The sequence below is a fragment of the Pseudorca crassidens genome, chromosome 14 (genome assembly GCF_039906515.1).
Source record: "Pseudorca crassidens isolate mPseCra1 chromosome 14, mPseCra1.hap1, whole genome shotgun sequence".
Classification (NCBI taxonomy): domain Eukaryota; kingdom Metazoa; phylum Chordata; class Mammalia; order Artiodactyla; family Delphinidae; genus Pseudorca; species Pseudorca crassidens.
Window position 1 is genome coordinate 62,610,705 of NC_090309.1, and position 16,287 is coordinate 62,626,991.

General features: G+C 40.2%; 1 protein-coding gene and 1 non-coding gene across 8 annotated transcripts in view; one reads left to right on the forward strand and one right to left on the reverse strand.

Annotated features, from left to right (window-relative positions):
• QPCT (glutaminyl-peptide cyclotransferase) overlaps positions 1 to 5,650 on the reverse strand; it is a 28,443-nt gene extending 22,793 nt beyond the window's left edge. For 2 of the 7 annotated variants that reach the window (XM_067703249.1, XM_067703247.1), the window contains exon 1: positions 5,429 to 5,649. In XM_067703249.1, the coding sequence (XP_067559350.1) occupies positions 5,429 to 5,548 (120 nt within the window). In that variant the 5' untranslated portion in view covers positions 5,549 to 5,649. Of the gene's footprint in view, positions 1 to 5,428 lie in introns of all 7 variants that reach the window. The other 5 variants (XM_067703246.1, XM_067703244.1, XM_067703248.1 and 2 more) reach the window with 5 other exon arrangements.
• Positions 5,651 to 13,211: 7,561 nt separating this feature from the next.
• Positions 13,212 to 13,317, forward strand: LOC137206257 (U6 spliceosomal RNA). Its single transcript, XR_010934573.1, has one exon. It is a non-coding gene; the product is annotated as a U6 spliceosomal RNA (small nuclear RNA).
• Positions 13,318 to 16,287: the final 2,970 nt, after the last annotated feature.

The following is a 16,287-nucleotide window of genomic DNA, read 5'->3' on the forward strand; positions in this document are numbered from 1 at the left end:
CACACAGTACCCAGCTCACGTGGCACACTCAATAAATACTGGATGAATTCATCAAATGTGGAATCGACAGATGAACTATTTTTCTAGAATAGTTCAACTTCACTAAGATTATGTTTACATAATAACAAAGTAAAATGGGCATGTTTGCCATCATATATACCAAATCAGTTGAATGAACAGAAATTATAAAGTCAGGAAAGACAAGTGGCTGCCTGCTGCAAAGGGCCAGGAAGTGCTGTGGGTCAATGTTGGTGGGCTTTGTTCTTTTTGAATTTCTGAGAGTCGATGCTTGTGATGATTTAGAGTTGAGTTGGCCCAGTAGTCATTGTGACAATCAAGCACTGTTGTGTCAAAGGCTGTTTGGCCAGGGGCTCCTTTTCTATGCACTATCTATTACTCCATCCCAGAACCTACCTGGTCACTGTGGTCCTTCACTCCATGTCCACAGTGAAAGGAAATCAAGCTGATGTGTAAATGGGCAATTTATATTAAAGATTGCTGCCATGACCTCCCCCCGCCGCACTGCCCACCTGCCCAGTGGGGTGGAGTGTCACTCCAGGACCCTTTGTTTTGGACATGTAAGATCCCCCTGTCCAATAAATCATTGATGTCTCTATCACTGTCACCGGGCTCTTTCTCTGGCCTTGAAACTAGGCAACTACAAGGCTTGCAGGCCTGCAGGGTACAGTCCAACAACTGGTGGGCCAAACAGGAGGCCAAGGAAATTCCCGTGAGCCCCGAGATGTTGGGAAATAAGGACGGGGAGGAAGAAGATAGATATATAAATAGGTGATTTATGGAGGCTTGAAAGAGTTCTTAAGAGATTTAAGAAAAAATGGGAACAAAATAAATAACCCTCCAGCATCTCTACCTGTAACAGATATCGTGGATGAAACACAGTTGACAAATAGCACCAAAAAATGCTTAATGGATGCATAAAGGGTAAGCTCAGCAGACAGGCCCATCAGTGCACCTGAGTACAGACACTGACCTGTGTTGATCCTCAATCTCCTGGGCTCACCCACTTAATGAACATACTTCAGTAAAGTGCCCTCCTTCACCCTGCCTCCGTGGGAATAAAGATGCCCCTGTGAAATCACAGAGATCAAAAGCTTCCCAGTCAGTGATGGATAGAGAAGGGGAAACAGTCACATTCAGTTAATTACTTAAGCCTTTCTATTGATATTTATTAAAGCCCTGAATGGAAAAGCATTCGCTTTTTCCAAACTAAATGGCATCCATTCTATTTTTGTGGAGGCTGACTCTCAGAACCCAATAAATCTAAACATCTATGTGGGGCTGAGAGGAAGGAGGAAGAGGGGAAACCTGGAAAGAAAGTGTGGGCTGGGCGTGAGGAGAGTAAACAAATGAGGCAAAACTATGTTGAGCCCAATGTTAAATGCCAACCCCCAATTATTCTAGGTTTATTTCAGTTAAAAGGCATGTAGACAATTTTCTATTGGGACAGGCATTCTCAGAGGAATGAGTCTCTATTACAGCCCCTGCCTTGTCTTTCATCCAGGCAGAAAGGACAATAAGTCTGCTCTGGGTGACAAGAATCTTTCAGCTAAAAAAGTGTGACCCAGATATCCTACAGCATCTCCTCTGGACTAATCACATGGTGCCAGGCCAAAGAGGAGTTTAATTACATAATTTGTAGAGCTGGCCCAGCTTGCAGAGGGATTTGAGGTCCCAAACCATTGAATTAAAGGGAGAACATTACAGAAGCATAGCCAATTCAATTCTAGTTTCCATCCCATATGAGCGTCTCCCAGACAGCACTCAGATTAACACCTGTGTCTACGGCAAATTCAACCCAGCCAGCATTTACTGAACTCTTTCTGTGTCAGATGCCACTGATATTACAAATGCAGTCGTGGAACAGTTGGGAAGTGAATAAGATAAAGTTCTGTCTTCTTTAAAGGCTAGCAGCCCTCTATCTAAAAGCAAAGTAGTGCAGGCTTTGAAAACAACAATTTAGGGCCAAATCGCAGCTCCCTCACTTACTAGCTGTGACTAGGAAAAGTTTCCTTATCTGTATAATGGATGTCATAGTACTTACCTGCCAGATGGTAGAAGCTCAAAAATGGCACATTTTCTTTCTCCCTCTGCCACCAATACCCAGGCTACCACTGGCCCCCTGTCCCTTCCTTGGAGTCTCCATTGCTGCTTCATGATTCATAAGAATCATGATGGGTAGAGGGGTAGATGGCTAAGAACTTTTCGAACCATGGAGGAGGGGAACCCTAAGATTTTTTAGAATATATGTGGCTCCAGAAGCAGAAGAATGTGAAATGCTGTGAGAGCAGTAATTGTCCTCCAGAACTACCCCGGAGGAGGACTTTTAGGTGAGGCCAACTTTCCTGTTCAAGGTTCCTCTGTTCAAAAAATCTGTCCCTCCACCCTCAATATGACTCAAATAATAAAGGAAAATTCTACCAATTAAAATATGTTGGGTCCCAGCTTTACAATAAAGTTTGGAAACAACCTAACTATCCAATAATAAAGGGATAGTTAAACTAAAGAAAGATGAGGGCTCTTCAGTTCGCTGCTGTAATGGTGGTCAAGTTTCCTCATCTGTAAATTGGGGATGAACGTACCCTCCTCACAGAGGCACAGTGAGATTCAAGTCAGATGCTTATATATAGAATCCTGGTACCCAGATGCCAATGCCCCTAAATATATACCTGTGGGCCCACCTGTGAATCTAACAACTTATAATATTACTTCTTTGGAAAACAATGTTTACAAGTTTCAAATAAGCAAATCACGGTCTTCTAAACACAACCAAAAATTAGGGTTGAACTGTTCTTACATATTAGATCCCACTGTTAGAGACACACCTTTATTTCAAAGCAAAGAAAACGGATTTCAAAATCAATGCTTCCTTTACCACACCTCACCTTTCGGCAGACCAGTGTGCCAAGGGCACACCCCACGTGACTAAAATAGCTAAATGCCATTCAGAGCAGGAAGGCATGTATTTTAGTGTGGATTAATTCATTTCCCAGGCTTCAAACTGTACGTGACATCTGGAAGACTTTATGAAAGCCTGGAGAGTAAGGGAGGGCAGGGGGAACCAGAAATCAGGAATTGTCATGGTTGATTTTGTCATTTGCTTCTTTAGCTTGCATCACTTTAAAGGAAACAATTTCCCAATAGAAAAGCGATCAGAAGTTTCTTAAATATAAAAGGGATGCATGCTTTAAAAGACATTTCTCAAAAGTTAGTCTCATTCATTTAAAACATTGTAAGAATCCAGCACCTTCTCCCACCCACAAATACATCCTGCCTGTAGATGATCCCTTCAGAGCAGGTCCCTCAAACAGTCCCCACCTCATTCAGTTCCATTCATGTCCACGTATCATAGACACATTTGGCGGCTCCACATTTCGGTAGTTAATGCCCCTTCCCAATTTCTGGTCAGGAAGGAGAAGATTTAAGTCTGTGCTGAATCCCCATGGGAAGCTTTTCTTTCTTTTTCTTTTTGCTAAGATTTTGCTGATTTATTTTTTTAATAGATCTTTATTGTAGTACAATTGCTTCACAATACTGTGTTAGTTTCTGTTGTACAACAAAGTGAATCAGCCATATGCATACATATGTCCCCATATCCCCTCCCTCTTGAGCCTCCCTCCCACCCTCCCTATCCCACCCCTCTAGGTCATCGCAAAGCATGGAGCTGATCTCCCTGTGCTATGCGGCTGCTTCCCACTAGCTAACTGTTTTACATTAGGTAGTGTATATATGTCGATGCTACTCTCACTTCGCCCCAGCTTCCCCCCTCCGCCCCCCCACACCATGTCCTCAAGTCCATTCTCTACGTCTGTCTTTATTCCTGCCCTGCCACTAGGTTCAACAGTACCTTTTTTTTTTTTTAGATCCATATATATATGCATTAGCATACAGTATTTGTTTTTCTCTTTGACTTACTTCACTCTGTATGAGACTCTAGGTCCATCCACCTCACTACAAATAACTCAGTTTCGTTCCTTTTTATGGCTGAGTAATATTCCATTGTATATATGTGCCACATCTTCTTTATCTATTCATCTATTGATGAACACTTAGGTTGCTTTCACGTCCTGGCTATTGTAAACAGTGCTGCAATGAACATTGTGGTTCATGTCCCTTTTTGAATTACGGTTTTTCTCAGGGTATGTGCCCAATAGTGGGATTGCTGGGTCTTATGGTAGTTCTATTTGTAGCTTTTTAAGGAACCTCCATACTGTTCTCCATAGTGATGGAAATAAAAACAAAAATAAACAAATGGGACCCAATTAAACTTAAAAGCTTTTGCACAGCAAAGGAAGCTTTTCTTATAATGAAGTTATTCTTGGGTTGACTACCCTCATCCTCCCCAGGTTCCCTATGGCTAGTGGTGTCCATGTGTAAGTGGGGCATGTTGTGGCCCTTGAATGGTGAAGCTGTAAGTGTCACCCAGGGAGCTGAAGTGGGCTATTCATACACATCGCCTGTGGCTGGGCAGGAGACGCATGTGGACCATGAGAGGGCCTATGCATTCACCTTACGTCCTGGATTTCCAAGCTGCGAATCAATACTGGCAGACTGTAAGCATTTAAAAGATCTGTTCAACAACACTGTCAAAGTTTATATCCCTTTACATTGCTGCTTTTCTTAGTATCTTTAAAAGTATACCATTTACTCCAATACCATTAACCTTTGCTTAAGTCCCTAGCAATTTCAGGATTTCAAAACTGTTACACAAGAAAGGGAAATAATTGTGAACCTATATACTTCACACAAAGGGAACTTGCCAATCACTTTTATCCTAAGTTCCTCATGTGAAATCTCCAACTCTATACATTTCTCTGACAATTGCATTTTACTGTCTTTTGAGAAATATATATATATATATATTTATTTATTTAAAGTAAAGCATGTCTCCAGTTAAGCTCCTTCGTTCGGAGCTGATCCGCTTAAAAATCTAAAACAGACTGACAGTGACAGGACCGTGCTGAGACTGCATGGAGACCTCAACGTCGGGAGGGCTTCCTTGGATGCCGCGGCGAGGGAGCGGTGGGCACACCGCCAGACGCGGCCAGCACCCGGGCGGCCAGGAGCGCAGAGACCGCTGGCTTCGCGTGTCCCGAGCGGGCGGCGGCGCGGCGATGCACCCTCACCTCCCGGCTCCGCCACCGCAGGCAAGTCACACTTCCTGTGCCTATCAGTACCCGCATCCGACCGCAGCCGAGCGGAGGCCGGTGACATCACCCAGCTCCCGTGGCATCTCCAAAGCATCCCCGCGGCCAGCGAGGACGCAGAGCCCCGACTCCTCGGGGCGCAGGGGCCGGGGACTTCGGCTCTGCCCCGCCTCCCATCCTACCTAGGTGGGGGTCACGGGACTTTTGAGTCCCCGCACCCGCAAGAGCCTCCCAGGTACAATCGCCCAGCAGCAGCCCCTCACCTTCTCCTGGGTCCAGTCTGCCGCTCCCCGACTGACACCCCGGGACACCAGGGGCAGGGCGGCCACCAGCAGCAGCAGGCGGAGGGTGTCCATGACGCGCAGGTCCCCGCCGCCTGCCATCTCTCCTGGGCTCTCTGAGCGCCGGTTCCCCGAGCCGCCGGCGGTCACGAGCCCGGGAACGCGCGTCCTTCGCCTTCCCCCTTCTCCACCCTTGGGTCGACTGCGCCCGCCTCCCCATCGCCTCCCGGTCGCCGCCCCACTGCGCTGCGCAGGCCGAAGCCGCAGCTCTCCACCACCACCCACCACCTTAGCAACCCGGGGTCTGGGCTGTCCTGAGAGGCACAAGCTTCCGAATCCATGGGAACAGAGACGGCCACTTCCTTGTCTAGGAGAGGAAGAAAGGAAGGAGGGAAGAGACATGGAGGAAGCATTTTTATGATCTCCACTGCCATGACTGGGAATAGAAAGGGGAGGGAGGGTTCATCAAACCCTGTGAGGTTAAGAATTATTTTCCTACGGCTCATTAAGAAGGGGTGGCCAGGGATCGATATTTACCGGATACTTCTGTACCAGCCACTGCCCTAGGTGCTTTTCCTATGTTCCCATATTTACCCTTCCTAACCATGTGAGGTAGGTATTAATCCCATTTAACAGATGAGCAAACAAAGCCTGAACTGGGACCCTCAAAATATTTCCTTTATAACAGTCCACCATATCTTTTCTCTTTTTTTCTCACAGATAGTTACCTTGCCTTATAGGGGACAGACTATCATACTCCCAAGCTGAGAAGTATGGTTGAAGTAACTGTCTGATATACATGAGACCTAAAATGTTCACAGTGGAATCCATGCCCCCCAAAGGAAAAGCTAAATAAAACTGTATTTACTCTGTAACATCCAAGATCACTGTTACCGCATGCCACAGGGAGATCAGCTAGGTGGTTTGTGACCACCTAGAGGGGTGGGATAGGGAGGGTGGGAGGGAGGGAGATGCAAGAGGGAAGAGATATGGGAACATATGTATATGTATAACTGATTCACTTTGTTGTAAAGCAGAAACTAACACACCATTGTAAAGCAATTATACTCCAATAAAGATGTTAAAAAAAATCACTGTTATCAAGATAATTCTAGAAACAAAATGGTATCTCAGTTTGGTCTGTACCTTTCTAGTCTAAGTTGTCTGGACAATTACTTCACCATCTTCTTTTTCTTCCAAACTAAGGATCAGGGTGTGGCTTGCCATGAGTCATCTAGTAACATATAGATCCCTGAAAAAAAACAAGGACACTGAAACAGACCTGTTTGCCAGACAGCAAAAGTCTGAAGGTAATGCAGTCAGCCTGAAGGCTCACCCACTCTATATTCTTAGGCTTGGCTATAAGAGTAAATTTAAAGAGGGAGAGGGCTGACGTGAGAATAATGTCTGCCCTCCTCTGGAGCTATGGTGGAAGACAGGATGGAAATACACACTTCCCTGATGTTCAAAATTGCTAATCCTATTCACGTCTAAGAATTTTGAGTAACAATTCAAATCTTCCGGCTCAAACAAAATTAAATAGCTTCTTCAGTACATCCATGGTCAGTTCTGATAATCGGACCACCCCAGAATTGTCCATTGGTTTGTATTCAGAACAAAACCACTATCACATCTTCCAATATATTTTTCCTCTTTTGCTGCTTAGGCCAACCTTGAAATTGTGGGTTTCCTGAGTGAGAAACAGAGTAATTGTTTTTCTTATCCTATTAGCTTTTTATCTTTCCACAGTGTGATTTCTATAAGAAAGGGAAGGTGGAAATAGCAAACCTACATGAAACAAAATGTTAAAGATAGCATGCTAAGTATAAGCAATTCAAAATGAGAAATACAGAAATGCTTGAGTTAAAAGGTTAACACATAATTTTGACAGTTTCCATTGCCTAAGTTCCCCAATCTTCTCCAATTTTGATTATACTTAAGTCAGTAAGATGCTGTTGCAGTTTGAGATCTATAGGAAGTAGACTCTGGAACAGAGCTTAGCATTCAGGATGTGTATTAGGGAGTGCCCTTGGGACAAACCCCTGTGGGAGGGAGAGAGAGCAACCAGACTGGGCAGAGGGAAGAGTCAGCAGAGAAGCGGCCTCCTCCTCCACAGCTTCACCCAGCCCCATGGAGAGCCCTGGAGCTGAAAGCGCCTGTCAGAGTTGTCCCACAGTGACCCCAAATGGTTGAAGCTTTGTACCCTCACCTCAGTGGGGTGACTTCCTATAAGCAGTTCTCTGCAGCCAAAGGAGCTGACAGCTAGAGGCTGTCTGCCAGCGACACTCCAACAGCTGGAACAGAGTCCTTCACTGAAGGGAATATGAACAGTACATCTCTGTATCCACCACTCATGTATCCGTGTGATGTATCCCATACATCTAAAACATTTTGCATAGTATGTGAAACTGATTTTAGTAAATCGTTTTTTACACATGCGGGCTTTTCTGACAACTTTCCATAAATCTACGAATCCAATACAACTCTCTATTTATGTGTCCCTTCCCTCTTTATTTTTATCTTTTCTTATGCCTTATACCCTAAATATACCCTTCCCCTTTTCTTCATTCATTCTTTCCTCTCCTCCTTCATTCTGGAGACTTTCAGAAATGCCTTCTATCTGCTATTTTTTTCCCTACTACAACTTTTTCTGTCTTCAAACTCTTTATATGGAACATAACCCATGACTATTACATTTAACTAAACAACCGCAGGCCCCATTTTTCATCATGGAAAAAAATTATTTGTGTATGCAGTGATAGCATTAGTCACAAGTGGAATGGTTATCATCTTTATTATGGTATAGATTCTATACTGTGATTTGAATCACATTAAGGACTCAACTGCTAATAAAGGTCTTACCCATGCAGTTTTGGTGGCAGGATTTTCATATACCTAGTCTTACCTTTAAAGACACACTATTGGACTAAAGCAGTAATAACCAGAAAGTTGTATTAAGACAGTAGTTCTCAAAATGTGATCCATTGACCCCTGGGGATTGCCAAAGACCCTTTTGGATGTCTGCAAGGTCAAATCAATTTTTACAATAATACAAAAGCAAGTTTTACTTTTTTACTGTTATTAACTTTGCCCTGATGTTCCTAAAGCAATAATGGGTAAAACTTCTGGCACCTTAGCACTTATCAAGACAGAACACAAAATTGCACTATTTTAAAAAAAAAACAAAACCTACTTCACTGCCCTGCACAGTAAAAAAAAGAAAAAGAAAAAAGTGATAGAAAGACAAGAGAAAAGAAAAAGAGCCAGTCTCACTTAACAATATCATTGATGAAGAAATAAAAATTGTGGTTATTATTAAATCTCAACCTTTGAGCACATGTCTTTTTTTAACAACTTTTTTGAGATAGAATTAGAATATGTTAAACTGTGCATATTTAAGGTATACAATCTGATGAGTTTTAACATATGTTTACACCCATGAAACCATCATCACAATCAAGAGAATGAGCATATCTATCTTTACTCATATCCATCTTTACCCATGGGTTATTTAGATTATATTATTTAGTTTCCAAATAGTTGAGGATTTCCCTTATATCTTCTTGCTATTGATTTCAAATTTAATTCCATCATGGTCAGAGAGTGGACCTGGTATGGATGAATCCTTTAAAAATTTTTGAGAGTTGCTTTATGGCCCAGAGTATGATCCGTCTTGGTAAAGGTTCCTTCTGACATGAAAAGAATGTGTATTCTGCTGCTATTGGGTAGAGTGTTGTATAAATATCAGTTAGGTCAAGGTAGCTGATCATGTTCCCCAAATCTTCCATACAATATCTGATTTTCTGTCTACTTGTTCTATATATTACTAAGAAAGTGGTGTTGAAATCTCTAACCATAATTATGGATTTGCCTACTTCTGTCAGTTCCACTAATTTTTATATCATGTATTTCTAAACTTTCTTATTAAGTGCATAAATATTTAGGATTGCAACGTCCTTTTGAGAAATTGACCCCTTCGTCATTGTGAAATGACCCATTTTTATTTGGTAACAATTCTTTGCTCTGAAATCTACTTTTTTCCTAATATTAATATAGCCACTCCAACTTTCAGCATTAGCATGGTGTATCTTTTTCAATCCTTTTTACTTTTAAACTATTTTCTTTTTTACAAATAAAGTAGGCTTCTTATAAGTAGCATACAGTTAGGTCTTGTATTTTTTAGCCAATTGGAAAATCTCTGGCTTTTATGTGGGGTATTTAGACTATTTATACTTACTGTGGTTATTGATATGGCCAAGTTTAAATGCACCACTCTGCTGTTTGTTTTCTATTTGTCCCATCTGTTCTTTGTTTTTACCACTTTTTCTCATTTATCTTGGATTAATTGATTGTTGTTTATTATTCTACTTTATCTCCTTTGTTAGCTTGTAAGCTATACCTCTGTTTTGTTGTTAGTAGTTGTTTTAGGATTTATAGTATACATCTTTAATGTGTCACTATACACCATCAAGAATTATTGTATCAGTTAGTGTATAGTACAAGAATGTTAAAATAGTTTACTTCTATTTCCCCTCTTAGTCTTTGTGCTACTGTTGTCAGATATTTTACTTCTAAATATGGTATTTAGATATTTACTTATAAATATGTTATTAACCCCACAATACATTATTATTATCTTTGCATAAAAAAATTATCTTTCAAAGAGATTGTTAAAATAAGGGTTTTTTTTGTTTGTTTGTTTTTGTGGTACGTGGGCCTCTCACTGCTGTGGCCTCTCCCATTGCGGAGCACAGGCCATGGCTCACGGGCCCAGCTGCTCCGCGGCATGTGGGATCTTCCCGGACCGGGGCACGAACCCGTGTCCCCTGCATCTGCAGGCGGACTCTCAACCACTGCGCCACCAGGGAAGCCCAAAATAAGGGGTTTTTTAAGTCTTCTTTTTTCCTTCCTTTGTGTAGATGCATATGTTCACCTGGTCTCATTTTCCTTCTGCATAAAGTATGTCCTTTAGTATTTCTTGTAGTGAAGGTATGGTGGTGATTTCTGTATGCTGAATACAAATTTTTTATTTTGCCTTTGTTTTTGAAAGATATTTTCTCTCAGCATGGAATTCTATGTTGACAGATCTTTTTCTTTCAGTACTTTAAAGATGTTGCTCCAGTGTCTTCTTGCTTGCTTGTTTCTTATGAGAAATCAGCTGTTATCCTAATCTTTGTTCCTTTGCATGTAACATGCTTCTGTCTTAAGATTTCTCTTTATCCCAGTTTTTAAACAATTTGATTATGACATGCCTTGGTGGAATTTTCTTTATGTTCTTGTGCTTGGGGTTCATAGAATTTCTAGGATCAGTGGGTTTTAAGTTTTCATCAAGTTTGGAACATTTTTAGCCATTATTTCTTCAAGTATTTTTATGCGCCCTCCTGCTTTGGGGACTCCAATTACACACATATTAAGTTGTATGAAGCTTTTCAACAGTTCACCAGTGCTCTGTTTATTTTTCCTGTTTTTTCTTTGTCTATTTCATTTGTATTTTTTCTATTCCTGTGTCTTCCAGTTTACTAAGATTTTCTTTTGCAGTGCCTAATCTTTGTTGTCACCATTGTTAATTCCATTCAATGTACTCTTCATCCCAGACGTGCTTTTTTCTTTCTCTGGATGTTTGATTTAGATTTTCTTTATACTGTCCATATCTTTCCCTAACATGCTCAACCTTTCCTCTTCCTTCTCGAACATATGGGATATAGTTATGACAACTGTTTTAATATCCTTGTCTGCCAGTTTATCATCTGTGTCATCTCCGTGTCTATTTCTATTGATTGGTTTTTCTCCTCATTATGGGTTCCTATTTCTAATGCATGCCTGGTAATTTTTTTATTAGATACCAGATGTGAATTTTACTTTTTTGGGAGGTGCTGGGCATATTTGCATCCTTTAAATATTCTTGCTCTTTGTTCTGAGACACAGTTGAGTTGGAAATAGTTTGGTCCTCTGGAGGCTTGCTTTCCAGTTTTCTTAGACTGGAGCAGAGCAGCCTGTAATCCTGGTATAATTTGACACTTTACAGAAGCGATACTCTCTGGATATTCTACTTTTGCCCTGGTATTTTGAGGCTTTTCCACTCTAACTGGTGGAAACACAAAATACTCCTAACCTTATCTGTGCTCTCAGGCTTGTTATGCTTGCTCCTTTTCAGTAGATCTTTCCCCCACCTTGAGTAGTTTCCTCACATGCATGTGCTGATCTGAACTCAGCTGAAGACTTATGGAGAAACCTTTACTGATCCCTGAAGCACTCTCTCCTGGAAGCTCCCTCTCTCTCCTCCCATACTCTGCAAATTCTAGCCACTTGACCTTCCCAAGTTCTCAACTCTGTCTTTTCATCTAATAGAGACCACCCAGCTCTGTTTGGATTCCTCCAACCTGGGAAATCTCTCAAGACAGCAAGACGGGGAAAGCATCCAGCTCATCTCATTTGTTTTCCTTCTTTTATGACTCTCCTGTGATGTCTGTTTTCCAATATTTGAGCATCACTGTTTGATATATATATTTGAAGATAAGATAATAAATCCAGTCTGTTACTCCATCTTGACCAGAAGCAGAAGTTGAGATTATGAATCTTTTAATATTCCGCATGACAAAATGGGAGATACAAATAAAGTACTTCTACCAGATGCTACATACTGAAGGACAAATATTGTCTCAAGGAAAAGCACGTGTACAATTGTTTGAGATGTGAGATGAGCTACGTGCTTTTTCATAAAATTCTACTTTTACTTGAAAGAATAATTGACTGATATCCTGATTATTCAGACTTGGCTATTTGGAAGACATTTGCTTGAAAATGAATAAAGTGTGCCTAGGCCTTCAAGGACCATAACTGACAGTATTTTTTGTCAGTGATAAAACTGCATCTTTCAAGTGAAAAACTGGAATTTTGGAAAACTTGTATCTGCTTCCATAAGCTTGACAGTTTCTTGACATGTAACAACTTTGCTGACGAAGTCAGTTATTTTAACAAATGTGATTTTTAAAATAATTTATAATAAAGTGTTCAACATTTGGAATATCTGTATAACTCAGTGAACAAATGTTTTCCAAATGCTCCATGCCCAATCACAGAGAAAAGGTCCATTCAAAGTATAAGAGAGACCAATGGATTTTAATGTAATGGAGTAAAAATGTTTATTTATACAGTTTCAGATTCTGCATTACAACTAACTTTTATGACATTATTATTTGTCATGTTTTGTTTTAATAAGAAAAAAGATTATCCATAATTATCTGAAGAGGCGATTAAAATACTCCTTCCTTTTCCTACTACATGTCCATGTGAGGCTGCATTTTCTTCATATACTTCAACCAAAATAACATGTCATAGCAGATTGAATGCATAAACAAATCCAGGTGTTTTCTAATAAGTCGGTAACATTTTTTAAATGTTAAAAAATGCCAATCTTCTCATGAAATCCTTTTTGTTTTAGAAAGCGTAACAATATTTTTCATAAAAATGTGTTATTAACTTGTAATGCTTTTGTTGTTTTAAAATAAATCCATAATTAAATATTTATAAAATGCTTGTTTTAATTTTCAATACAATAAATATTAATAGACATAACCCATGTAAATGAAAGCTATTAGAGGCCCTCAATAACTGTTACTGATGTAAAGGAGTAAAACATTTGATAACTCCTGTGTTAAGGCTATTTTACCCAGGAGAACTAAAACATTAAGCCAATGGTTTTAACTTTGACTACACATTGGAATCATCTAAAAAGCTTTTTTTTTTTTTTAAATGAAGATGCCTGGTGCTCGCTTCGGCAGCACATACATTAAAATTGGAACAATACAGAGAAGATTAGCATGGCCCCTGCGCAAGGATGACACGCAAATCGTGAAGCGTTCCGTATTTTTAGCTGCGAGGTCATCGGAATCCCAACCCCTGTCCTCAACTGGAACAAGGTTAAAAGGGGTCACTATGGAGTTCAAAGAGCAGAACTCTTGCTTGGTGACCGAGGCAACCTGGCCATTCAGACCCGGGGTGGCCCAGAAAAGCATGAAGTAACTGGCTGGGTGCTGGTATCTCCTTCTTAGTAGGGAAGATGCCAGAGAATATGAGTGCAATGCATCCCATTCCCAAGGACAAGCTTCGTCATCAGCAAAAATTACAGTGGTTGAAGCCTTACATGAAATACCAGTGAAAAAAGGTGAAGGTGCTGAGCTGTAAACCTGCAGAATATATTGATCTGCATAGCTAAAAGTAGTCATGGGTAACTACAACCCCTGTTCTTGCCTAATAACCAGTTTCTTTTCATCCAGTCCACTAACACTTTAGTTATATTCACTGGTTTTACACCATGAAATACAAAATAAAGATAACACATCAAGACTGTCTACAAAAAAAAAAAAAGATGCCTGGGTGTCACCCCTAGAGATTCTGATATGATTAGCCTGATCTGTGGTGCAGATATCACATTTCTTTAAAACTCCCCAGGTGATTCTAGCAGGGCTGAGAACCACTGCATTAATCACACACTCTGAGAAATACATTAGCAAAAACCACAGAGAATATAAAGAGGCCCACATTATATCCCTGTCCACATCTGTCCACCATTGCTTTCAAAAATGGAGTAAAAAATTAAAATGTTTGCTTCCACAGTACAGAGTCAGACTTTTGCTGTTCCCTAGAAATCTCAGGAATCCAGATTTCCTGCAAATCTTCCCAACTCCTTTCACCAGATCAGAGGTCAAGTCAAGGTGGCAACAAAAGTTAAGAAAAAATCTTTCCTCTGCTTTTCTCCCTTCCCAGCCCTTTAGAGTAAGTTTATGCGCCCCTCAAAGAAGGGAAGGAGAACATTCCCCATAAACCCTGATTCCTTTCACCAACACTAATCTTGGCCCCAAACAAAATTCTTTTCACTCCTTTACTAATTTTGTGCTGCTTTTTTTTTTTTTTAACCAGTTTTTCTCTGTGGGCTCTGAAAACCAAAAGTCTTCAAGATCCATAGAAATGAATCTCTAGTAAGGAATTTTAATCCGTTCAAGGAGATGAGGGCAAAGAGAATCAAAAGATGAAGAACCAAAGAGAAACAACATCTCTTTACAGCTCACAGAATAGACAGCTCTGATCTACACACTACCAAAATTGACTGTAATGTGAATGTTCAAGCAACTGATTGTTATGGAGACTATATATACATAGTGTATACATTTTCACTTTTTATTCAAAAAATTCTGTGGGTTTTTTTTTGTACCTTATAGGATCAAATAGGTGAAAAGGCACCAATTTCTGGACTCTATTAATGATAATACATGGAAGACAAAAAGCTGTTAGCTTGAGAATTTGTTTCCATTCAAAGTTACTAGCTAGATTTTTATGGTGTAAGTTGAGAATATGATTAAAGAGGTTAGGTGTGTCAATAATATGTTTTTCAAGATCCTCTAATTCTTATAAATTCATACAATGAGAGATATTATTATCCTCAGTGTTACTGTTAAGAAATTTAAAGCACGGGGAGGTTACGGAACCTGCCCAGGGGCATGCAAAGTCAACTCAATGCAGGCAGCACACTTAACCTACAGGCTTTTCCAGGTTCAAAGGAGAAAATTTAAGCAGGTGGTAAAATCTAATTTGGGATATGTTGAGGTAAGCGTTTACTGAGTGTAAAACCAGAAACCTTTTGAAATTATTTTATTTCCAAGTTTTAAGCAGAGTACTCATTTTGTGTTGCTTTCTCTCCTTTAAACAGATATCTAATACCGTAGGTATTAAAATTAAATACTAAAATGTAAGTTAATATAATCTAAAGTCAAGACCAAAGCACTTAGTTGCCGTTTGCTTTGGGGTCATTTACGGGTTTTCTGAGGTATTACATCCTATTTACCTATGTTTTAATGATAGGAAATTGTGAGGTTTTTCTACTGATCAGGCTACACAGACCACAATCAGATTTAACTGTAAAAACACTCTTTCTCTCAATTGTGTAATCTTGAAGCAGTATTAATTGTGATTGTTAATTAGGCCCTTTCTGACTTTTCATGAAAGAACAATCGTTTGAAGAGTAATTTTCAAGTCATACCCCCCCCAAAATGCTTGTTTTTAAGATTCAGTTAAGCCCAGCAGTCTCAAATGAAAGAGGAAGAAAGTCTCTAAAATCTCTTTCCACAGGATTCAAAAATAGAACGTTAAGAAAGCAAATAAAAATGACACAGATTCACAGAAAACAGCGGCAGTCATTAAAAAAACCAAGCTGACAATGCCTCAAGTAGTTATTATTAATAATAATGGAAAGTGGCGACATAATACCATAACCCAAATTCTGCCTTAAACCACGTATGTCCCCATATATATCTTTTATTTTTGCCTAAATTTAGGATAGGATGAATGCATGCTGTTTGCTTTATTTATGTATCTGAAAACATTAGCAAAGAATATTGAGTATTTTAGTAATTCTAAGGCAGTACAGATTGTGGTCATAAAATATCCTTTCAACCCTACTGTTTATATATACTCCATTGTTCAGACTGTAATAAATTAGATGAACTAATTCACCTTCAATTTTAATGTTTTAAAAAGCATTTCAGGGCTTCCCTGGTGGCGCAGTGGTTGAGAGTCCGCCTGCCGATGCAGGGGACCCGGGTTCGTGCCCTGGTCTGGGAAGATCCCACGTGCTGCGGAGCGGCTGGGCCCGTGAGCCATGGCCGCTGAGCCTGCGCGTCCGGAGCCTGTGCTCCGCAACGGCAGAGGCCACAACAGTGAGAGGCCCGCGTACAGCAAAAAAGAAGAAGAAAAAAAAAAAAAAAGCATTTCAACAGAGCTCATCATCAGCACCAGGCCAATAGTGTACCTAAATTTCCCTTTAAAAGGAGCTTAAATGATTCAGC